This window comes from Macrotis lagotis, chromosome 6, assembly GCF_037893015.1.
Source record: "Macrotis lagotis isolate mMagLag1 chromosome 6, bilby.v1.9.chrom.fasta, whole genome shotgun sequence".
Taxonomy (NCBI): domain Eukaryota; kingdom Metazoa; phylum Chordata; class Mammalia; order Peramelemorphia; family Peramelidae; genus Macrotis; species Macrotis lagotis.
The window spans coordinates 130,337,180-130,361,349 of record NC_133663.1 but is presented as its reverse complement, the minus strand read 5'-3'; the positions used below and the strand labels follow the sequence as shown (position 1 = coordinate 130,361,349).

Below are 24,170 nucleotides of genomic sequence, written 5' to 3'. Positions count from 1 at the left end.
TAATGATCATGTATATATTTTCTGCCTGAACAACTGCAAAATGAAACTCCAAGGGAAAAGTAATCCCATGATTTACAAATCCATTCCAAGGAAAGTAATTAATTAAACTGCTACATGTTTAGTGACATTCTGTATTTGGTCTCCTCTATTACACCCAGATTAGAGACTGCCTCAGTAAAAATTCTGTTTACAAAAGTAATGGTGAGGGAATCTATACCACTTCTAACTCAAGGAAAGGAATAAGAAGAAGGGCCAACCCTATCTTGAGGTCCAGATGATAACAAGGAAAAGCACAGAAAGAATTTTCCTTCTGCTCATTTGTGTAATAGAATTCCTAATAGCTCACATTCTCTCAGAACTTGAGAATTTTTTTTATAGAAACTCCAAATTTCACTTCTGCTCCAGAATCAGATCTCTTCCACAGCACTGGACTCCAACCTGCCTCTCACCATTCTGAGACTCTGCCAGGTCTCCCTTGGACTTGAGGGCAGAGGGAGAGAATTTTTCTCCATTACTCCCTCCCCTGTGGCAATGGTAGTCCAGGGAGACTAGGCTGAATCACACACACACACACAAACATATACATACACACACACAATCAAAAAGATGAGACAGACCCTTTCTACAACTCTTATAGTCTAGTGAGTGAGGAAGCTGCTTCTCCTTCATCAGGAGTTGCTGTATTGCTCATGTCCTTAAGTAAGGGCTAGGATACATGCCCCAGAGAAAAGGGTCAAAGTCAGTGCCCCCTTCAATTCTAAGTGCTCCAGTCATTTCCACCAGACCAAACACAATTTTAAGCTTTAACATTCTTGATTGTGGCTACACAGAAACTCAGTTTTCATTCAAATATTTTTGTTACAGTAACTAACTGCCTTTTGACAGGTGGCACAGTGAATAGAACTGAGCTATAGTCAAGAAGACCTAAATTAAAATTCAGCCTCAGACACTTTACAAGCTATATTATCCTGGACAAGTTATTTAGCCATTATGTCAGTTTCCCAATCTATAAAAATAAGGATAATAATAATGATAATAATAATAATAATAATGATAATACCTACCTCATAGAGTTGTTATAAGAATCAAATAACATGTAAAATTTAGTTTATTTTTTTTCTTTCCCTCTTCCTGGGGTTTTGTTTAATTCTAAGAGAAAAAGAATCAACTAGTGTTAGGTAAAATAATCTCTAACCCCCTCTTGTGGCTCATTGACCTAATTCAAACAGTGTGAGTTGGGTTACAGAGGTGAAGCTCTTATTGTTCCCAAAGTTCTAGGAAGGTAAGCATGATCTGAGAGACAAAGGATAAGGGTTCATGTGCTGGGTACAGATCATGGATTCAATATTTTAATAGATAATGTAACTGTCTTAATGTGGCTCACAAGGACATCTATCACTTCCTCTCCTCCAAGGTTCATGAACCCCTTCTGGTGCTTTTCCCCTTAATAATCAGTCAATAGTCAAAGATATTTATCAAATGGCACAACCACAACAGGAATTACAAGTCATTTCCCCCTAAACCAGGGGCAGAATTTCCCACAAATAAACCCAGAGACTCCAGGGAAGAGAGGATTAAAAGGACCCCCCAAAAAAAGGTCTTTAAGGAACATGTGCAGACACTGGAATTGAAAGGGTCTTGATCTCTCTCTCCCAAAGATCCTCACAGGGTTCCCTGTAATTCACTCTTCTGTTAAGAAAGCCAGCCTCACAAAATTCATTGTTGAGTTACGCTTCCTTTTTTAGTTAGGTTAGCTCTTTTCAGGCAAAGGTCATTAGGTGTTCAGGTAAATAACTGTACCGGCTCATAAGGAGGCTATTCTGTTTCCTGGACATTTTCTGGCAGGCCTGTTGGACAGAGACTTGTGGACAGGGATGAGTGGGCAACTTTGCCATTTGGTTCTTCTTTTCATTCATTCATTCATTCATTCATTCATTCATTCATTCATTTATTAGTGAGTGAGGAAGCTGCTTCTCCTTCATTAGGAGTTGCTGCATTGCTCAAGTCCTTAAGTAAGGGCTAGGACACATGCTCCAGATGAAAGGGCCAGAGTCAATGCCCCCTTCAATGGTAACTGTTCCAGTCATCTCCACCAAATTGTAAACATGATTCTAAGCTCTATTCTTGTATTTTTTTTTTTATTTTTAGGGTTTTTTTTTTTTTTTTGCAAGGCAAATGGGGTTAAGTGGCTTGCCCAAGGCCACACAGCTAGGTAATTTTCTAATTCACATTTGAACCCAGGTCCTCCTGACTCCAAGGCCGGTGCCTTATCCACTAGGCCACCTAGATGCCCCTAAGCTCTATTCTTCTAAAGGAGCTGCATCTCAGCTCTGAAAGGGTTGATGCTCAGATCTCTAACTTTGATGGGGGAAAGACAGTTATTGTTTTTTTCCTACTTACAACGGAAGAAGATGAAATATTAGAGAAAAATGTAATGCTAAATATTATTTTCTTTTGTATTTGCAATCCCATGGTTATCTGATTTTTCATTGCATTGTTATCCAGATCAATCCGAAACTCACCCAAATGGCTATCCCACTAGAAGGGGTACTGAGATTAACCAGCTCCTACCCCAAACTCACCCCATGGAAAAGAGGTATTGAGATCATGGGCATGCACTTCCCTATCTAAACCCTGCCTTTCTTTACCCTACCTTGCAACTGTCTCTAGTTTCTCTTCTCTACCTTGCTCTCCTTTTTATGCTACTTCTTCGATGGCTGATTGCCTTTGTCTTCTCTCTCCCTTGGCTTCTAACCATAGTAATATGTGATAAACCTGTTTCCCCCCCCCAATTACTTTTGGGTCAAAAGTCAGTTTTCCATAATTCCGTTCACACCTTCTCCAACCCGAAACTAGCCACACCCCAACATTTTGTCCCTTCATCACAACAGCTGGCTGGGCTGAAGTCTTGGCAGCCCGAGTGACCTTGCCCCTTTCAGCCAGGCCCGGGGCCTTGGGCAAAGGGCCCACGCTGGGAGATGTTTACATGACTTCAGAAGTGCTTTGGGGGGATCGGTCCCCAGCCCCCCGTTCCTTAGGGGCGGATCTTCAGTCTGACCACAGGGCGGATGCGGCTCCTGCCCGCCCAGCCTGGCTCCCTGTTCCCTTCGCAATGCCTCCGAGCCTTCCCAGGCCACGCGGGGACGTGGGGAGAGGGGCCCGGGGATGCCTTTGCATTCCAAATCTGGGGCTTTCCGAGCCCCGGGGCGCGGGCCGAGAGGCGCCCGCGGCGCATGCTCCGGGCCTGGGGGCGGGGCCGGGGCTCGGCGGCGCGCGCCCGCCCGTCCGCCCGCGCCCGGGAGTGGGGGAGGAGCGGAGGCGCGCGGCCGGCGCGGCGGGCGCCATTTTGGAGCGAGTGTCAGGGCGGCCGGGAGGCAGCGGGAGGGCAGGGGCGTTCGGCGTTTCCGCGGGCGCTTCTCGGGGTTCGGGCGGAGGAGCCGGGGCAGGGAGACGCGGAGCGGGCGTGTTCCCACAGCCCGGGCTCTCCTCGGGCGCGGGGCGGTCTCGGGGAGGGCCCCCGGGGGCCGGAGAGGCGGAGCAGCCTGGGCAGCCGCGCCAGAACCTCGGGCTCGGATGCGGGCGGAGCGCGAGGGGCCGCGGCGGCCGGGGTGCGGAGAGGGGGCCGCGGCGGGCCTGACGTGAGAGCAGCGGGAGCCACCGCCGCCGCCGCCGCCTCCGGAGCCGCCACCAGCACCAGGTAACGGAGCCGCGGCGCGCGGGCCGCCCCCCGCCCTCCCCGCGGCGCCGGGGGGAGGGGAGTCGCCCCGGGGGTCCCGGGTGCGGCGGGAGGCGCGTGGCCGGCCCCGCCCGGCCCGCCCGGCTGCTCGTCACTCGGGCCGGGGCCGGCGGCGGGAGCGGGGCGCGCGGGCGGGGGAGGCGTGACGCGGAGGCTGTCCACAGCGGGCGGCCGGGTGCGCGCGCACCCTGGGAGACTAAGCGAGGGGACGCGGCCCTAGCTCAGACGGCCGCTGTGCGCGTGCGCGTGCGCGCGGCGCAGACTTCTGCTTGTTTACCTTGTGAACTTGATACTTTGTTACCCATTAAAGCTCATTAAAATACAACCAACTAGTCCTGTTTGTGTGGGTGATCCTTTTAGTCTACCGGGACAGTTCTTTCGGCGCTGGCCCGGCTTCTACCCGCCGCCCGGGGGATCCGAGCCACGCTTGTGGGTTTTATTTCCTTCTCACTTTGAAAGTTCACACTCATTTAATATTATCCAGAGACGGGACTGGCTCCAGACCCGCAGTTTCACTGGTATCTAGAACCCTTTATTTGAGTAAACTCCCTCTAACAATTTTTTTTTCTCTCTGCGAAGTTTTAGTCTTTGAGAGTTGCCTAGCATCCCGAAGAGATTGATTCGCCCAGTTAGGATTAGAGTGAGAGTCTCTGTGAGACAGGAGATGAATATTATTCGTTATAACAAAAGGTAAATATGAAGGATGGGCTCTCTGAGACAAACTTAATCCGCAACTAAATATTAAACGAACACCTCCCATTATAGAGACAGTATGGTTTCACTGGTAGAAAGATCAGCATTGGTTCTGAGACCATGGTAACTTAACCCTTCTGTGTCTAGGCTGAGGGCGTCAAAGTCAAAAGTGCACAAATTAGCATCTGCTATATTTTTATTTTGTTAAACATTTCCTAATTACATTTTTTTAAGGTTGTTTTTTTTTGCAAGGCAATGGAGTTAAGTGGTTTGCCCAAGGCCACACAGCTACGTAATTTTTTTAAATTTTTTTAGTTTTTTAGTTTTTTTGCAAGGCAATGGGGTTAAGTAGCTCGCCCAAGGCCACACAGCTACGTAATTTTTTTAATTTTTTTAGTTTTTTTTGCAAGGCAATGGGGTTAAGTGGCTTGCCCAAGGCCACACGGCTAGGTAATTATTAAGTGTCTGAGGTTGGATTTGAACTCAGGTACTCCCGACTCCAAGGCCAGTGCTCTATCCACTTCGCCACCTAGCCGCCTCAGCTAGGTAATTAGTAAGTGTCTGAGGCCGGATTTTAACCAGGTACTCCTGACTCCAGGGCCTGTGCTCTGCCCACTGTGCCACCTAGTCACCCCTTCTGATTCATTTTTAAATTTTCTTTTCTTTTTCTTTTTTTTTAGGTTTTTGCAAGGCAAATGGGGTTAAGTGGCTTGCCCAAGGCCACACAGCTAGGTAGTTAAGTGTCTGAAGACAGATTTGAACCCAGGTACTCCTGACTCCAGGAGTATCTATCCACTGCACTACCAAGCCGCCCCTCCTAATTACATTTTAATTTAGTTGTAGTGGCAAGGAATGGGATTTTGCCATCCCTAATGACATCTCTGCTTTAGGTAATTCTCAGAGAGAAACTATGAATTTTCATTACTCTGGGAGTTTCCTTTACCAGTAATCACAGGACTCTTCCTTTTACCAGTCCTGGATAATATTGCTGATCAGCAAGTCACTTGTTTCAGTAGTTTTGGGGGGACTTTACAAGTAAAGTCTGTAATAGACTGTTCCTTGTTTACAACTTTACAATTTAGCCCAGTAACTCTTTATACAGCAAAACCTTTTCTTTAGCAGATGTGTATTGTTTTGAATTAAATAGGGGCATTTCTGGAATGTTACTTGGTAATTTTAGTTCTAATCCAAAAGGTCTAATTCCTTAACAATGTTTAGGAATCTAGAACAGTTAAAACACAAAAACATTGTAGGAGGTGTCTGTAATTAGAAAAGGTGGTAAATTGACATAACCAGTGTACCTACAGAGGTCTGTGAAATTTATTCTTCAGTTCTTTTCTGCCTCACTCCCTCTCTTCAGATATGTAAATTCTTCTCAATTTGACCATAAGTGGAGATGAATAGTTCACTGATCTAAAGGCAGACATCTAGTTTCTATGAAATGTCTGTAACTTTGTAAAGTACAGATTTATGTGAAAATAGGCTAAATAATTAATTTTGAAGATGATCCAAATTATTGTAAGTAAATAAGTGGTGATTAATAACTTGGGTTTCACTTGGCAGCCGCATATTTAAAAATACCAAAGGCTTAATTACATGCTATATGACTGTGGTTAACACTCCCATAACCCAGATTTTTTATTCTAAATCTTTCTGTCAGATATCTAGTCTAACTTGCCATACCTTGACAGGAATACCATTACCAGTAAATTATCATCCCCTTGTGCTTGAAGACGTCTTGTACTTAAGAATTCGCTAGAAATTTGTTGCCTATATTATATACGTAGATAACCAAAAATAGAAGTGTAGTTAGCTCTTAGTATATTCGATTACCTCCCTTTCCTGTAGAGTAAGAAAGGCTACACTTTTGCTATTAAAGCAATAGATTTTAGTTGATAGTAACTTTGACCTCTAAAATTACTCTGGGGTTTTTTTAGTTGTAATTCTGAGTATGGAACTTTTTAAGCTGATTAACAATATCGATTTCAGTTAATATCAACAGTTCCTTTTATTCTGATTATATTTTGTTTATAAAAGGGAGTTGCCTGTTATCTATCCCATGGTAGATGATATAGTTCTTGGACAGCAGGTTTTTATCTTTTTTCTTTGCAGTCCCAATGACTGGTATATAGTAGATGCTTAGTAAATGCTTCTTGACTATACTGAGCTAATAATTTGTCATCCTGCAAATAGGAAATAGTAGGACATAGTAGAAAGAGTACTATTGCTTAGAGATAGACCTCCTGAATTGAAACCCTAGCTCTGCAATTTATTGAATATGTGGCCTTGGAAAAGTTATTTCAGCATTTTAGCCTTCATTTTTTTCCCAATTGTAAAATAAGGGAGTTGGAATAGATAATTTTCTGGTTCCTTCTAGCTCAAAAGGCCAAGACTCTTTCGATTTCTATCCATTGAAATGAGTTCTGCTTCCAAGACCAACAAAACAAGACTAATCCTTCTGGATTATATTTCTCTCCAGATACTTGCAGATTGCTATCTGATTGGCTAAGGTTTTTGTTTTTTGTTTTTCCTCCAGGCTAAACATCCCCAGTTCTTTCCAACAACTCTTATATGGCATGGTCTTATGTCCTCATGTTCTGGTTGTTCTATAACATGCTCTAGCATTACTTTCCTAAAATTTGGCAGCCAGAAGTACATGCAGCATTCCAGATGTAATCTAGCTAGGGCAGAGTATAAACAGACTGTTACTTCCTGTTCTGGACAGCAGGCTTATAAGGCAGATACTATCACATTAGCTTTTTTATCCCTACCATATCACTTGCATGTATTGAGTCCATTTCATTTTTTTTTATTACCACTAACTCTGTTTAGCACCAGTTTCCATTTTTCCATTCTCCTGTTTGAGACGTGTTATCTTTGACTCATCACTGTTTCTTTTTCTTTTTCTTTTTTTTTATAAGGCAATGGGGTTAAGTGGCTTGCCTAAAAGCCACACAGCTAGGCAATTATTAAGTGTCTGAGGCCGGATTTGAACTCAGGTACTGCTGACTCCAGGGCCTGTGCTCTATCCACTGAGCCACCTAGCAGCCCCCCTCATCACTGTTTCTTACCTCATATGTTATTCATTCTTGTTTTTTACTGTTAATACAAAGCATCTTTCTTAGAATTTCCAAAAGTAAAATTTAGCTAAAACATGGCCCCTATCTTAGCATTTAGAATCCTGTACAAGGTTACTGCTAAAATATTTAAGGGCCTTAGAGATGGTTAAATAAGAGCAATGTGAGGGAAGAAAAGGGATGTTTCCTACAGGAGGTAACAAGTGCAAGACTTTTAAAGGATGGATAAGAATTCAACCGGGGCAAAACTAGCAGGAAGGCATTTAATAAGATACTGGGAGGTGTGGAACAGGGAATAGTACAGTTACATTCAGGGGATAGCAGTTGTAAATATAGTAGTAATCCAGGTCCCCTCCGACATAGAGTTATTTAGTCTCTAAAGCTATAAAGATTTAATATCTTCAATGCCTTATACTGGATTGTAAGTACTAAGATAGCAGGGACCTTGTTTTAGCTAAACTTTACTTTTGAAATTCTAAGAAAGATGCTTCTGAGAGCACTTAGTAAAAATTTGTTAATAATAATAGTGTGAAGTACTGGTGTTAACCTACAATAGGAACAGAGTGACTAATTCAAAAACAAACTTCCCTGTGGATCACTTATTGACTTAGTTTTAAAATGTAATATTGTCTCCTTTATTATAGTTTTAATTTCTGGTATTAAATATTTCTTAATTATATCTAGTTCTCAATTATATCTAGTGTTTTGGGTCTCACTTTGTTTGACACCTCTGGATTTAAAGGACTTAGTATTAACCATTGTGCATTGACATTGTATTACAGTTTAGTCATTCATCTTATAGCTTAATAACAGCTTATTACAATATATTTTTTCACTTAGGGAAAAAAGTACTTTATTACTTAGTGATAATAAGTGATATGGAGTCTGGAGTCAGGATTCCTGACCTGGGTTCAAAACTAGCCTTGGGCATTTCAAACTCAGACTCAGATGCCCAGGCTACTATGTGACCCTGGGCAAGTCAGTTAACCTTGTTTTCCTCAGTTTCCTCATCTGTAAAATGAGCTGGAGAAAGAAATGGCAAACCACTCCAGTATCTTTGCCAAGAAAATCCCAATTGGGGTCATGAAGAGTTGGTCACAACTGAAACGACTTAACAACAAATATGTGATAGGTTCTTTTGTATCTAGGCCCTAAAAATACTATAATTGTGTGCTCTTTTAAATGTCTTTTTTTTAATCATTAAAATGCTAAAAACAAATCAAAGGACATTTTCAGGACTAGAAGTTATTAGGCTTCAAACATGTATTTTTTTTTTTTTTACATATCCAGGTACTCCAGAAAAAGCAAGTAATTGAAACACAGATTTAGTAACTAATTCTATTATAATATTCTTCATATTTGAAGAAAATTACTAAAGGAAATGTAAGAGGAAATTTTAAAAACATTTATCTAGTATATCAATTCTAAATATCTAACAATTTTCAGTATTTTAGTAAATTCTGTTTTGTTTTTGACCCAAATCTTTTATGTTAAAACTAAAGAAAGCCTTAAAGATGAGTTGAAGAAAAAAATGGGTCATAATAACAGTTAGTGCAACCCCTTTTAAACTCTACTGACACAAAGATATTGAAAGTGACAATAGTAGATACTGTATGCTTTATGTATTCAAATGAAAGATTCTTGAATCTCTAAATATACTATCATGTTGCTTCAGTTTATAAGATTTTGTCATTCTATTTTATCCCCACCCAGTTAGTGTCCCAGGTCAGGATAAATTATTTGAAGCTTTTACCTTTTTTTTGTGATAATTTCTTCTAATTTCTTAGTCTGTGTTAGCAGCAAGGAGTTATTTGCAGCACATGTTGCAATTGGTCTCGCAGTGATTCCCCATCCATATCTTGCTTTTCAGTAGCTATTCCTAGTGAATCATTCTTTTGAATCTTACTTTTAAGAGCAGGAAACTGCATAGAAAGTGGTGTAGCCTACATAGTAAAATATTTGAAGAAGTTTGTTAATATCCTATTTATGATAACTACAAATGGATATATAGTACTTTAGCAGTGGTCTGATAAAGCAGAGTACAACAAGATTATTATTTCTCTAGTTCTGGACACAATGCCTCTTCTAACACATCCCAAGATTAAATTAGCTTTTTTTTGGCTGTGCATGTCATACTGTTAACTTTTATTGAGCTAGTAACATTTCAGTAAAATCTGCAGTTATATTTCAGCTGAACTTCTGTTTATATATGTCTCCTGTTTTGTATTTATAAAACTTTTTTTATGGATTGTGAAATGACTTAATTTTTATTCTTTTCAAGATTTTATTTATTTTCAGTTTTACAATCCCCCCCCCCCCCCCGCCCTGCCCAAGGCAGTCTGTTCGTCTTTACGTCATTCCCATGGTATGCATTGATCTAAATTGAATGTGATGAGAGAGAAATTATATCCTTAAAGGGGGGAAAATAAAGTATAAGAAATTAGAAGAATTACATAGTAAGATACTGAGATTTAAAAAAAAAATCAATTAATACATTTATTTTCTTCTTATGCCCTCCCTTCCCCAGAGAAAAAAAGTAAAAAAAAAAAAACACAAAAAAACTTGGAACAAATATGCATATTCAGGCAAAACATGTTGGATATACTCAAAAATGTGTATTTCATTCTACAATTTAGGTCCCTTATCTGCCAGGAAAGTTCTTCAATCTTTCAGAGTTGTTTATATTTTACCTTGTTGTGACTATTGTGTAAATTATTTTGATTTCTAAACACTTTGCTCTGCATCAGTTCATACAAATCTTCCCATGTTCCATATGTCATAATTTGCTTCACAGTATCTAATTTATGAGTATTCCAATAGAGATCCCCCCCTCCTTTTTTTCTTTGATCTTTTTGGGATAAAAGTCTAGGAGCTGGATCACTGGGTCAAAGAAAATGCACAGTTTAGTGACTTTGGGGGCATTCTTCTATATTTATTTCCAGAGTGAGTGAACCCAATCACAGCTCCATCAGCAGTACATCACTATACTTTTTTACTTACAGTCCCACTAACATTCTGTCATTTTTCTTTTTTTAATCTTTGTCAGTCTGATAGATATGAAGTTGGAACCTCAGTCTCCTTAATTTGCATTTCTTTATTTGTGATTTAGGACATTTTTCCCTTATGATTATTGATAGCTTGGATTTCTTCCTTTGAAAACTACTAGTTCATATCCTTTGTACATATTTAAATTGGAAATGGCTCATATTCTTATACATCTTAATCAGTATTTTATATATTTTGGAAGTTAGAACAATTAAAGTCAAATAAAGAATTGTTTTCATTGGACTAAATTCAGACTGTTTTATAGGCTTTAAATTTCTTTTTGGATCCTGATACTGTTATCCATTGTGAATTATCCCTCAACCTTTTTATCCACTGGATCTTTTTGTCAGTGTGGGGTCTCTGGTGAAGAACTTCTATCAAAGGTAGTTCTTCTCTAAGAGGTTAAGTGACTTGCTGAAGATCACACAGCCAGTATGTGTCAGAGGTAGGACTTCAGCCCAGATCTTTCTGTCTCCAAGGTCAACTCTGTCTTCTATGCTATCTACCTTTTTCTATCTTCCATGCCAGTACTGCAGTCAGTTGATAAAATTGCTAAATAGCACATTGTAAAGGACAGATTACTTGGAGTATTCCACAACTCTCTTCAACTTATTAATGACTCTTGGGTGCTAATATTTGGTCAGTTCTGAATTTATCTTACTCTAAAGTTAAGACCTCTAATATTTCAACTTGCATTGGATAGTATGTTAAAGACTAATGATTTCTTGTTATCTTACATCTACTCCATTTTCCTGATGTAAACTCTGTTGAAAGAGGAAATGAGGTTACTTTGGTATATGATTTCCTCTTGATAAAGCCAGAGTTACTCTTCCCCTCTAAATTTTCTTACACTGATCCTTTAGTAATATATTTTAGAAATTTTCCAGAAATTAAGTCAAGCTCACTGTCATGTATTTTGGAAATTCCATTCTTTCCCCTTTTTTTGAAAATCTGAACATTGTTATTGTGACCCATTTTCTGCTTTAAGGGTACTTTTTGCATATAAGTACTTAATGAAGTGACTTGCACATTTTGTATTCTCAAGATATCATCTTACTCTTCACTCTTTTTCTTCTTCCCTCTTCCCTTCCCTCCAATTTGAGATTCAGAAATTATTTTCTCCTGGTATACCAGAAGAAAATGACAGAATTTTGGCATACTTATATAAGGGGGAAAAAGTTTTATTGATATCTTTTGTTTTTTATGTTATTTTGCCCTCTCCCTTCTCAGAGAGCCAGAGAGCATTAGGACAACTGATTGATATATTGATATATTGACAAAGTTTCAAAACTTGTGCGATGTGTAATCCCCTATGGACCCTCTCACCTTCATGAAAGATTGTGTTGGAGTTGTTCTCTCATATCTTTTCTTTTGAGTTATATTTGGGGCAAACTACTTTAAAAAATGTTACTCAATTGTGTAATACTTTTTGAATTTACTAGACTATTTGGTATCCTGACCCCATGATATATTCAGGGTCTGAATTATTTACTTTCCTTTGAATCATTAATCATCTTGCTTTCCTTTTTTCCTATGACAGCAGATCATATTTTTTGGTGAAACTTTTCTTGAATTATGCTTAATGTTAAAATATAACCCATTGCCAAGTTCAGCAGGCAAAAATAAATACAACTTGGGTCCAAGCAAATGATTTACAAGAATTAAATCCTTTATGTTTTTTGCTATATGTATGATTTATGGAGGAAATCCAGATGTGTCCCAGGGGTTTACCCCTGGTTGAAGGGAATTCCCCTATTGTTTTCCATTTATATTTATTTTCCCCTGCCTTTTAAGGGTCTTCTCCACCCTCTACTATCTTCCTTTAAAAATGAGGCAGTTATTACATAGCCACATGACTTTGGGAGGGGGTAAGTATGTTGATTCTTTTTCCCTTGACATAACTTATTTTTTTTTTTAGAACTATCTGCTTTTACACATAGAATAATCTTTTAAGTGGTTCTTGATTGCAAAATTTTTTGGTCAGTAGACCTATTTAAGGAAAAAAAAAGGAGAAAAGACCTTTTGGGCTACTTCATTTTTTTCATCTTGAAAAGATAAGGAATCTCTGAAGAAGAAGCATCAGGATGCTCTGAGGAGGAAGAAGAATCTACATGTCCTCCATGGAATGAGATGTGAATCCCCAGGTACTGGCAGGTGAGAGATCATCCAGTAAAAGTCAATGGAAGAAGAGAAGTAGTTGATGACTCCTCAGTGAGGGATTCTGAGAAAACCAATTTGTTGACCTGATAACAACTCCCAAAGTTTGATGTCTTCTGGGAATGTAACCGGGATGTGTCAGAGAACCTCTAAAAACCTCTCAAATTTGATGGCTGCTACTTGTTTCTTTGATTTCACATGGGCACAAATGAAACTGCCAGAAGGAATTAGGTAACATTGCTAAGGATCATGAAGTCTTGAGCAAGAAACTGAAGACCTTAGGAGCACAGGTAGTTTGAAAAAATTATTCCTGCCAATTGAAAACAAGAAGAGAAAGACCTGTTTGGTAAATGAATAATTGATTGGGATTATCACACACCAAAAAAAAAAGTGGTTAGATGTCTAAATGGAATTTGGATTTTTGAATATGGTTTAGAATGTAAGAATAAAAAGTTTCTGGCCACCTAACAAGAGCTAGACTGAGAATTTATTTCTCAATCTTAAAAATCTTAGCAAAAGGTGTTCAAAATGGAAAGGGGCGGGGCAGCTAGGTGGCACAGTGGATAGAGCACCGGCCCTGGATTCAGGTGTACCTGAGTTCAAATCCGGCCTCAGACACTTAATAATTACCTAGCTGTGTGGCCTTGGGCAAGCCACTTAACCCCATTGCCAAGCCACTTAACCCCATTGCCTTGCAAAAACAAAAGCGAAACAGTAACAAAATGGAAAGGGGAAAGAGAACTATAAGGTCCAGCTAGATACCATTCAGAATAGTTATAGCATAGAAAAAGTAAGGACAAAATCCAAGGGGTAAAAATCATTTTCCACCTCTCCTTGTATTCTAATCATCATCTAATCATCCATTCCATTATCCATATCCATGTTCTCTGGTCTCCCATTTCATTGTGACTCAAAATTGACAGGCATAGCTTACATATTGGATGACAGTATCCAGAAAAGGTCTTGATAGGCCAGAACATTGGGTTGAATCTAATAAGATATAGTTTAATAAAGAAAAATGAAAAGCTTGAAAAATATTGATATAATACTGTAAAGCAACCTCTAAAGCTGGGTTTTAAGTCTTGCTTCTCATATCAGGTTGTATGCCCCTAGACAGGTATTTTAACTTCTTGATACCCTAGGCAATTCTCTTAAGAATATAAATTGTAGGGGCGGCTAGGTGGTGTAGTGGATAGAGCACTGGCCTTGGAGTCAGGAGTACCTGAGTTCAAATCTGGCCTCAGGCACTTAATAATTACCTAGCCATGTGGCCTTGGGCAAGCCACTTAACCCCATTGCCTTGCCAAAAAAAAAAAACACAAAAAACCTAAAACAAAAAAAATATAAATTGTAGTGGGGGCGGCTAGGTGGTGTAGTAGATAAAGCACCGGCCTTGGAGTCAGGAGTACCTGGGTTCAAATCTGGTCTCAGACACTTAATAATTACCTAGCTGTGTGGCCTTGGGCAAGCCACTTAACCCCCAGTTGCCTTGCAAAAACCTTTAAAGAAAAAGAATATAAATTGTAGAATATAATAAATTACTGATATTCAATATTAGAAGAAAGTTTTTGATCAGCAGAGTTTTTCTCCAGTGAAATCAGGAGGGTCTGGATCCTCTCCTTGCCACACCCTTCCCTGTCCATGCCCCTCCAAGTAAAATATTATACTCAGGTTAAGAAATTCAGTTCCACAAGATTAGGATGAATCAGGTTATGATTAAATGGCAGTTTGTCTGAAAACGATCTAGGAGTTTTAGTGCCTTGCAAACATGAGACCAAGTTGTGACTTGGCAGCCTAGAAAGCCAGTAGAATATTGGGCTATGCTGTAATCACATCGCATATGGGGTGTTATATTTAGTTTTTTATATCACTTTTTTAGTAAGGACATTGATAACCTGGAGAGGGCATATACACAGGACCTCGAGACCATATGTGGATTGGTTGAAGGATTTGACCATGTAATTTATTGGAAAGAAGACTAATTCTAGAATTAGGACCTGGGTTCAAATTCTGTGAAGCTGGCTGCCTATGTGACTGAATAAGTCATTTATCTTTCCAAGGGTCTCAATTTTCTGAATTACAAGTCGAGGAGGTTGAATTAGATGGCCTCCATGATTCCTGGTAGCTCTATCTCTGGTTGTTGTTTTGGGCCTAAGAAAGGTAGCAACAGGTGTAATGGATAGAAGTTGCAAAGAAGAAAAATAATAGTAATCAGATGCAAACTACAGGGTGATTTTTATTTTATTTTCCGCTCCCCTTTCTCCCCTTGTTTTGTCCCATTCCTTCCTCTCTTCTCTCAATTTGGGGGAGTGGGAGGGAGAGGTTAGCAATACAAAAAAAAAAGTTATTGAAGCATATTTTTTAAATGTACTGAAGAGAACAGAAGGAACGCCAAATGGAAATACAGACAAGCAGGACAGTTTTCAGAGTTAAATATTAAATTTATTCTTTAATAAAAGGAAAAGCAAGTTCTTCATAGAAATAATTCTCATGTACAGTTCTCCCCCCCCATCTCCTACTCTGTATTTCAAAATGCTCATTTTATTTGGTGTTTCCTTAAATTCAGAATAAAGAAAAAAGAATAAGAGCAACCTAAACTAATATGTAATGTGGATAGATGTTTTATATTGAGTAAAGAAAATATAGGGTCTGAGAAGGAAATGAGCTATAGACTATATTTGGTTTTAAAAAGGATGCTGGGGCAGCTAGGTGGATAGAGCTCTGGCCCTGGAATCAGGAGGACCTGAGTTCAAATCCAGCCTCAGACACGTAATAATTACCTAGTTGTGTGACCTTGGGCAAGTCACTTAACACCATTGCCTTGCAAAACAAAAACACCAAAAACAAAACAAAAGGGACGTTGGATTTTTTTTATCAGTAAATGATTTCTTGAGGCTACTAGGATATCAAGGACCAAGGGGGGGGGACCGAAGACCCAAAAGGATGCTCAAGATTAAGATTTAAAGGAATGGTTTGGGATGGTTCTGGGAGGCTGAGAATCTCCTGATGATATTTGAAAGAACTCTAGAAAATATTACTAGAAATTCCCTCTTTTCACACTGGCTATCTCATTTACCCATGAAGGTTGTAAAATATTATTTTAAAATATCTATCAACTCTGAGTTGACAATTTATGCACACTTTTTTCCAAATTACCTATTGAAACATATTTTTAAAATGTATCAATTTAAATTACCTGCTCAAAAAACAATATGTCACGACCTTTGAGGACTACAGCTGGTGATTTTGTTGTACCATTAAAAATTTTTTTTGGTATTATACATAATCTTCCTTGATAAACCTTTTAGTGGAAATGATTTTGAAAGGAGAGTGTAAAATTTGGATTGCTTTCTAAAGATTACACAGGACTGAAGAAACATTTGACATATTTTTCTCAATAGGATGAAGCGAGGTGGGAAAGAGAGTGAGGTAACCAAAACTTCTTCAGAGGACAGTAGAGAAGACTCCAAGAAACCGAGGACTACCAGTGAGAATTTGCAAACATGTGATTGGGGTAATCTTCTTCAGGACATTATTCTACAAATATTTAAATATTTACCCCTTCTTGATCGGGCTCATGCATCACAAGTTTGTCGAAACTGGAATCAGGTATTTCATATGCCTGACTTGTGGAGGTGTTTTGAGTTTGAACTTAACCAACCAGCTACATCTTATTTGAAAGCTACACATCCAGAACTGATAAAGCAGATTATTAAAAAACATTCAAACCATCTACAGTATGTCAGTTTCAAGGTAATATAGTTTAAATTGTTACTATTGAAAATAGTGAACTTTATTTGGTAGATGGTAGATTAGGAGTAGAAAAATAATGGGGAGATGAAAAATTATTCTATAGATTCTGTTATAGTTAATTCCTGGAAACACTTGGGAAAATATTTCCTTAATATTTGTGGCAGTTATTATCACTGAAAGTGGCTATGATTGATTGAATAAAAAAGGAAATGCTCACAAGCTTTTAATTTTGTATATATAGATGTCTTGATAGGGATAGGCATGAAATATATTGAAGTATATTTTTCTTTGCTTTTTATAATAGTATTTAAATTGATCTAGATTGGTTTTTCAAACTTTTAGTAGCAGTGGAATCCTTCACTTTAAACAAGACTTTGGTACCTTTATAGTAAAATATTTTAAAATTATTTCTGAATGCCTAGTCTCAATGGTACCAATAATAAAAGGCTATTTGATTTTTATTTAAAAAAATTGAGTTTTAGAGTTGCATCAATCTACTTAGAAGAATAAACTTCAGAAGAACTCTTTTAATTTCTTCCAAACTTTTGATTTTTAATTAAAAATTTGATGGGGAAAAAAAAACCAATGAATTTGAATCGGCAGATCTTGTTTTGAGTCCTAGGTATTTGACTTTGGGCAATAGTTGAGAAATAATTTCCTCATTTATAAAATGGAAAAGATGATTATATTTAAGCTATCTTTCTTAAAGTGTAAAGTGAGGAAAGTACTTTAAAAAACCATAAAGCCTTGTGTCATTTGAGCTATTACTGTTGTCATCTGAAAAGCAGAGTTTTTAAGAATACTGGTTATTTTTCTAGATACTGACAGCTGCTAAAAGTGCAGATACCTGTAAAGTCTTAAGATTCCTTTCCCAGTTCTCTCATAAGCCCCCAAATCAAGTAAATAGGAAAAGTAGTCAAAGGAAAAAGGAAGGAGCAATAAAAATGGATGATGGAATGGGATTTGGGGAACCAAAAAAAAAAAAGGATAGTAGTGACCTCTCTGGATTCTTGTGAGAGAAGTGAGATGCTTCAGAATAAAGAATGAGAAGTGGGGGCAAGAAAATTGACTGGAAAGGGTAATCCTCCAGACTTGTCTTATTTTATTTAACAGAGGCCTTGGAAGCTCCTTCTCCAACTTCTTGCCTTTTCCCTCATCTCTTCAGAAACTCCAAAATTGTATTGACAGAAGTTTTGGGGAAGCGTAGATCTAAGGACAAGAGGCAGTGGCTGGAGCACTCTCATTGTTGCTCCTATTACCCTAGATGACCCAGGTCCTGGATGTTCTGTCTTGCAAAGACTGGTTTCATCCAATTCCTTACTTATGACTTATGCCCAGTATCCTTGGAACTACCTGTATCCCTGGGTCCTTTAATCTGATGGTGAAAGTGCCTTTAGTACTGTAAATAGTTCTTTGTTTTTAAGTTGATTTATTTTTAATAAGACTGTCACTGGAAGAAAGCAAGCACAGCTATAGACTTTTTGTGGGAAGCTGCTACATTTTTCTCCAAATCCCAGCTTACTTTGGATGCTTTTGACTACACATTGTTTTCTCCACTAGAAATGGTCACAATGAGACTGGTGTTTTAGCAGCTGTTTTCTGAGATCAGTCTCCATGATCAATTTGCTTGGAGATCCTATACTATCCAGGGATAGTATGAGTACAGATTTAGTAATTCCTAACTTTTTATGTCACCTTGATTTTCTCAGAAAATATTGATTTAATTTCAGTTCCATGGTAACCCCCAAAATTTATACCATAGAAAGGCATGACAATGTTTAGATATATTTAAATATATATTCAGAACAAACTGCTTTCAAAGTCAGTATCCATTTTCTGTTGTTGCTGTTTTATTAGTTTATGTAACATAAAGCTAAATTCAATGTTGAACTGTTTAACCATAAAGAATGTCTCAACATTCTGAGAAACTAATAGATTTTTGGTTTTTTTGTGAGTCAGTTGAGGTTAATTGACCTGTCCAGGATCACATAACTATTAAGTGTCATGTGTCTGAGTCTGGATTTGAACTCGGATCCTCCTGGCTCCAAGGCTGGTGTTCTAACCACTGTGCCACTCAGCTGCCCCTGAAATTAATTTTTACAGTTGCTCTTTTAATATTTTAGTGGATTTTTTCAAATCTCAAATTTTATATATGGACAGAAAGTTCTAAGAACAGAGTCTTAAGTCCTTAAAGTGTATTGTTCCAAAATTTTAATCATATTTACTTCTTTTGCAAATGTAAAGAACTTTACTAATATAATTATTTCCTTTAGGTGGACAGCAGCAAGGAATCAGCTGAAGCAGCTTGTGATATTTTGTCTCAACTTGTAAATTGTTCTTTAAAAACACTTGGACTTATTTCTACTGCTCGACCTAGCTTTATGGATTTACCAAAGGTAACTATTTTATCTTTTTTGATTTTTGCAAGGCAGTGGGATTAAATGGTTGCCCAAGATCACATAACTAGGTAATTATTAAGTGTCTGGGGTCACATTTGAACTCAGGTCCTCCTGACTCCAGGGCCAGTGCTCTGTCCACCGCGCCACTTAGCTGCCCTGCTATTTTTCCTTTTTAGGCTATTGATAGAAAATTCAAGTGCCTGAGGAATGATTTGAACTCAAGTCCTCCTCACTTCAGGACCAGAGCTCTATCCGCTGTGCCACCTAACTGCCTTATTCATTACTTTTCAATTAGTAATGATGTTAGACTTTGTGATAGCTATTTGAAAAATTCCTTTTTTTTTTTTTTGCCATGGTCTTCTGGTTTTTCTGGAAGGTTGCGGTAGGGCTTTATTCTAATTTTCAAGTCAAATAAGAAAAAGTATGAAAATAGAGGGTATGAATGAGATAAGTGACTAGAATAAATAGGTTTGGAGACAATTAAAGGAAAGCAGTGATGTAGCTATAAACTTAGTGGGGAAATGTGACAGAGGTCAGTGTTTTTCTGAGTCACATTGTAAACATGTAATGATAGTTAATTATTCTGTGACAAATGGAGGAATGAGGTTAGAGAACCAGAATCATTATATGACTTTCTATAGGTTAAAGGCTTGCCTTCTTGATTCCTCACTCTGAAAGTAAAGGTGGGGGAAGGAGAACTGATGATAATCTTGAGGGTAAGTGACTTCATAGAGATATGTCAGGCATAGTTATAGGAGAGTTATAGGAGAACATTTTTCATAGTGGGTTTTTTTTGAAAGATCCAAAAGTTTAGAGAACTCATTCCAGAACTGGGATGCCCTTAAGAACAAAATTTGAGAGGAAATATCTAAAGATATTAATTTTGATGTATAAGAAAACTTATTGACCACCTTGGATTAGATTAAAAGAGAAGATTGTTCTAATAAATTGGTAGTCTGTTAGTAGACCACTGAATCAGGAATGACTTTTATATCAGTAACGAGTCATTTCCTTTAAAAAGAAAAATCAGTTTAATCTTCTAATGTTACTTGGTGCTTGTCATGTCCCATAATTTCTTTTCTCAAATAAAGCTGTTCATTCACTAGAACCAGTGTTGAGTCACAGGCTACATTATTTTATTTTCATGATAATTTTTTTTACCATATTTATCATGAGCCCAGCAATGTGCAAATGATGTTAAATTGGTATTATTTTTGGTGCATGTTAAAAGCAACTTTTACAGTTTTTATTCACCTCCACAAGAGGAATCTGTGACCTGTCCTTCCATTCAGCTACAATATAAGTATGGGTAGGTGGTACAGTGAATGGTGCCAGGTTTGGAGTCAGGAAAACCCAAGTTCAAATCTAGCCTTAGTCACTAGCTATATGACCCTACTATCTTTGCTAAGAAAACCTGAGAGGGGATCATGAAAAGTCAGACATGGCATGAAAACAACAGCAACAAATCCTTTGATTCTTTTATAGAAAGAATACTAACATTGATGCAATTCAGTTTTTCCTGTAGAGATTCTACTGGTTAGTTATTGGACAAGGATCTCATATTTAAAGTTATCAAAAAAGCAAGCTAAAATTCATTGATAAACTAGCTGTCTTCCTTTCTACCTCCCCCTTTGCCCCTGTCGATGCACCATTTTTTAAATTGTAATTTTCTCTATTTCATAAGTTGCCCTGGCTAAAGAACTCACCACCTAATATCTGACCCTCTGCTAATGAGACTTTTCATACTTAGGCTGGTCAGTTCTCAGAGATGAGATTTGTTTTGATGTCAAGACTATCTGTAGTCCCAGCCTTGTAGAACCTAGCAGAACTTACCTTCCACTGGTATGGTCTTTGAGAACTCCATAACATTATGAGATATTGGGAGAAAAATTTGTAGAGGATTAAAATTAGAACATATAGAAGGAATAAAAATGAGGGGAAAGATATGGTCTGCAATTGAAACAACTCAATTTAGACTCATTCAGATTGTTATAGATAATGAAAAGAAAAAAAAAGAACTAAAAAGACGCTATAATAAGTTTATATAGAAGTTTAACAAGTATGTTCCGATAGGGAGATCACCAGAGTTTAGAAAATGCTGTAAAAATTAAACATTTCATAAAGTAGAGAAAGATAAGGGTAATGCTAGTTAAGAATATAAATTTGTGTATAGGGGACAATGGAAAATTATGAAAGCGGTATTAACTCATAAAACAGAGATCCAGTGGATGGTAAAAGCAGTTTAATGAAAACTTTTATCAAGAGAGCCAAATCACCAAAGTTTATCCCAAGGTATGAAAATGGAAGAAGGACAGTAAACAGAAGAAACATGTTTCCATTGAAAGTGTCTGCAGAGATTTTCATAGTCAATTTTGCCATCAAGGATAGTCCAGGGTGACTACCATACTTGGATTCTGGTTTTTTTTTTTAAATTTATTTATTTAAGGGGTGGCTATGTGCCACAGTGGATAGAGCACCTGTCCTGGAGTCAAGAGAACTGGAGTTCAAATCTGACCTCAGATGATAATTGCAAGCCACTTAACCCCATTGCCTTGCAAAAACTTTAAAAAAAATTATTTATTTAAGGTAATGGGGTTAAGTGACTTGCCCAAGGCCACACAGCTAGGCAATTATCATCTGAGGTCAGATTTGAACTCCAGTTCTCTTGACTCCAGGACAGGTGCTCTATCTACTGTGCCACATAGCTGCCCTGCACACTGGAATTCAAGTCACAGTTCCATATGCTTATCTAAGGAGGTAGAAATGGCACAGAAGAACACAAAAATGGGAAAAGTATATGGATTAGATAGCTATGTTGGAAGAGAGTACCATTGTGAGATGCCTAGGGATTGATTCCTAAGACACTTTAAGGAACAAAGGAAGATACTACAGGCAAGGAAAAAAATCTCAGATTTCACTGGTACAGGAAATCGTTAACTGGACAGAGTATCAGCAACTAATTAGCCTTTAGGCCTGATCCTAGTACTATTGATTGGTATTGAGATATTTTTTTTAGTGGGGGTGTTAGAGGAAAAAAGGATTTTTTTTTACAAGTGGTATCTGTAGTTGACTAGATACTGTCATACCATTGACAAAGAAAATTAAAGTCCTATTGTACTTATTATATGTAATCAATAAGACAATTCTCACAGAGAATTTGAGAGTTGGAAGGGACCTCAGTGACCATGGAGTCTTAACACCTATGTTAAAGGAAATCTTATGAAAACATTGTTGTTAGTTGTTTGTCCTTTGTTCTTGAAAAAGGTCATGACATCAGAGAGGTGATACCAAATCCAGTATGAACTGGATGTGAGTGAGGGGGTGCTGTACTAAAGTCACCAGCCTCACTTTCTCTTCTGGAGCCATCTGGGTCCAATGGTCAGATCTGAATCAGAATAACGGAGATTACCCTGGATATGAGGCAACTAGGGTTAAGTGACTTGTCCAGGGGTCACTCAGCTAGCAATGTCAGGTATCTGAAGCTAGATTTGAACTTGGGTCCTCCTGACTTCAGGGTAATGCTGTATACACTGCACTACCTGACTAGGTAGTTCAGTGGAATAGAATATTGGTCCTAGAATCAGGAAGATCTAAGTTCAAATCCACCTCCAGACATTAGATGTGTGATGCTGGATAATTCATGAAAAGTACTTGACAAGCAGTCTAAACTTTACTTGAAGTTCTTCAAGGAAAGGGAATCCACTGCTTTTAAAGGTAGCCCATTCCATTTTTGCCTAGCTCTAATAGTTAGGGATTTTTTTTTTCTTATCAAATACTCAAATGAACCTATGATCTTGTTGATTCAGTTTTCCTTCAGTAATGCAGATTGAAACCCATCTATACCTGTGTATCTGTATGACTCTGATTGATGTTTTCTCAGAGATAATAGTAACAATAGAAACAATAGAGATAATAGTAAATAGTAATAGAGATAATAGTAATAATTTTTACAATTTTTTCCCTTTTTCTTCTTGTTTGTAATCCTCAAATACTTTCTCCTAGTAATCCTCAATACTTTTTCCTAATATCTGTAAGGTGCCAGTAGGGCACTATGACCCTGTCTACTTGTCATCCCTCACTCTTGCCATATCACCAGTCCATCTTCTCTTTTTGTCAGATGTTTCTTTGATGACATCCTTTGTGCCTATATTTTTTCTTTTTTTAAATTTCTTGTTATATGTTATAGCCTGTCACATCTACCATGCACTTTTCCATGGTTCTATGTATGATGCTTATTTATAGTTTATCAGAATTTATGGTGGTCTAAGTATATTGTAGCAAATACACAGCTTACTGCCATATAGCAACCTTAGTAAAACTTTGTATTTTAAAAGATAAGTATTTGCTGATATGAGAAACTTGGGGTCAGTAAAAGTAGTTCATCTTTTACTCTTCTTCATTTTCAACTTTGAGACCTGCTTACTGACTGAAATACCTTTAATGTTTTGTACTACTGTGTTTTTTTTTCTCTAATCAACAAACATGATATTTTTTATTCTCTGCATCTTTCAGTCAATTTTGCCATGGTATAGATTTAGTCAGTTGTGGAATATTGTTTTAGAAAGTCTGCTTATTCCTTTCTAATATTCTCATGGAGAAGGTTTGTAATTGTTGTATAGATTACCCTCATAAAGATTTTGTATAGATGGTGGAACAGGTTGGTAGTAGCTGATTGTTTTCTCATTTTTGTTTTGGAACCAGTCTAAGGTTTTGGGTTTTTTTTCCTGCACCTTTGATCATTTCCTCTCCTTTAAATACTGTATTAGTTGGGATCTTAGTAAAATAGTCCTCCAATACTCAGACAGTTATATCATTTTCAGCATAGATATGCTCTGTATCAAAGATTCTTAACTTTTAAAATCTCATAGATTCCTTTGGCAGTATAGTGAATTCTATGAACAAAATATTTTTAAAAGCATAGGATAAAATACTTAAGATTACAAAGGAAACTATACTGAAATGTATTTATCAAAATGTTAAAAGAAAGCTATCCATGGATCCACCAGCTTAAGAATTCCTGTATCTACTTGATTCATTCTAGTCACTTTTCCCATCCTTGTTCTCTTCTACTTCCTCTTTTAAGAGTACCTTTAATGATTGTGATGCTGTGGTCGAATTCTGTGGTTCCATTATCTAATTGTGATGTGATAGAGATAATAGTAACAACTTTTATAATTTTTCCCTTTTTCTTTTGTTTGTAATCCTCAATTTTCATCCCTGAATGCCTTTGGGAAGACTCTGCTTAGAAGAATGTTTTGCCACACCTTTATCAGATTTGGTTTTACCCTCCATTAAATTTCTCTCTGTTTT

General features: G+C 37.8%; 1 protein-coding gene across 4 annotated transcripts in view; it reads left to right on the top strand.

Annotated features, from left to right (window-relative positions):
- Positions 1–3,435: 3,435 nt before the first annotated feature.
- Positions 3,436–24,170, top strand: part of FBXL3 (F-box and leucine rich repeat protein 3) — a 33,660-nt gene continuing 12,925 nt past the window's right edge. The window contains exons 1-4 of one of the 4 annotated variants that reach the window (XM_074191851.1): positions 3,437–3,697; positions 12,606–12,705; positions 16,110–16,461; positions 18,735–18,857. In XM_074191851.1, the coding sequence (XP_074047952.1) occupies positions 12,677–12,705; positions 16,110–16,461; positions 18,735–18,857 (504 nt within the window). In that variant the 5' untranslated portion in view covers positions 3,437–3,697; positions 12,606–12,676. Of the gene's footprint in view, positions 3,698–3,972; positions 4,427–9,830; positions 12,706–16,109; positions 16,462–18,734; positions 18,858–24,170 lie in introns of those variants that run through there. The other 3 variants (XM_074191853.1, XM_074191852.1, XM_074191850.1) reach the window with 3 other exon arrangements.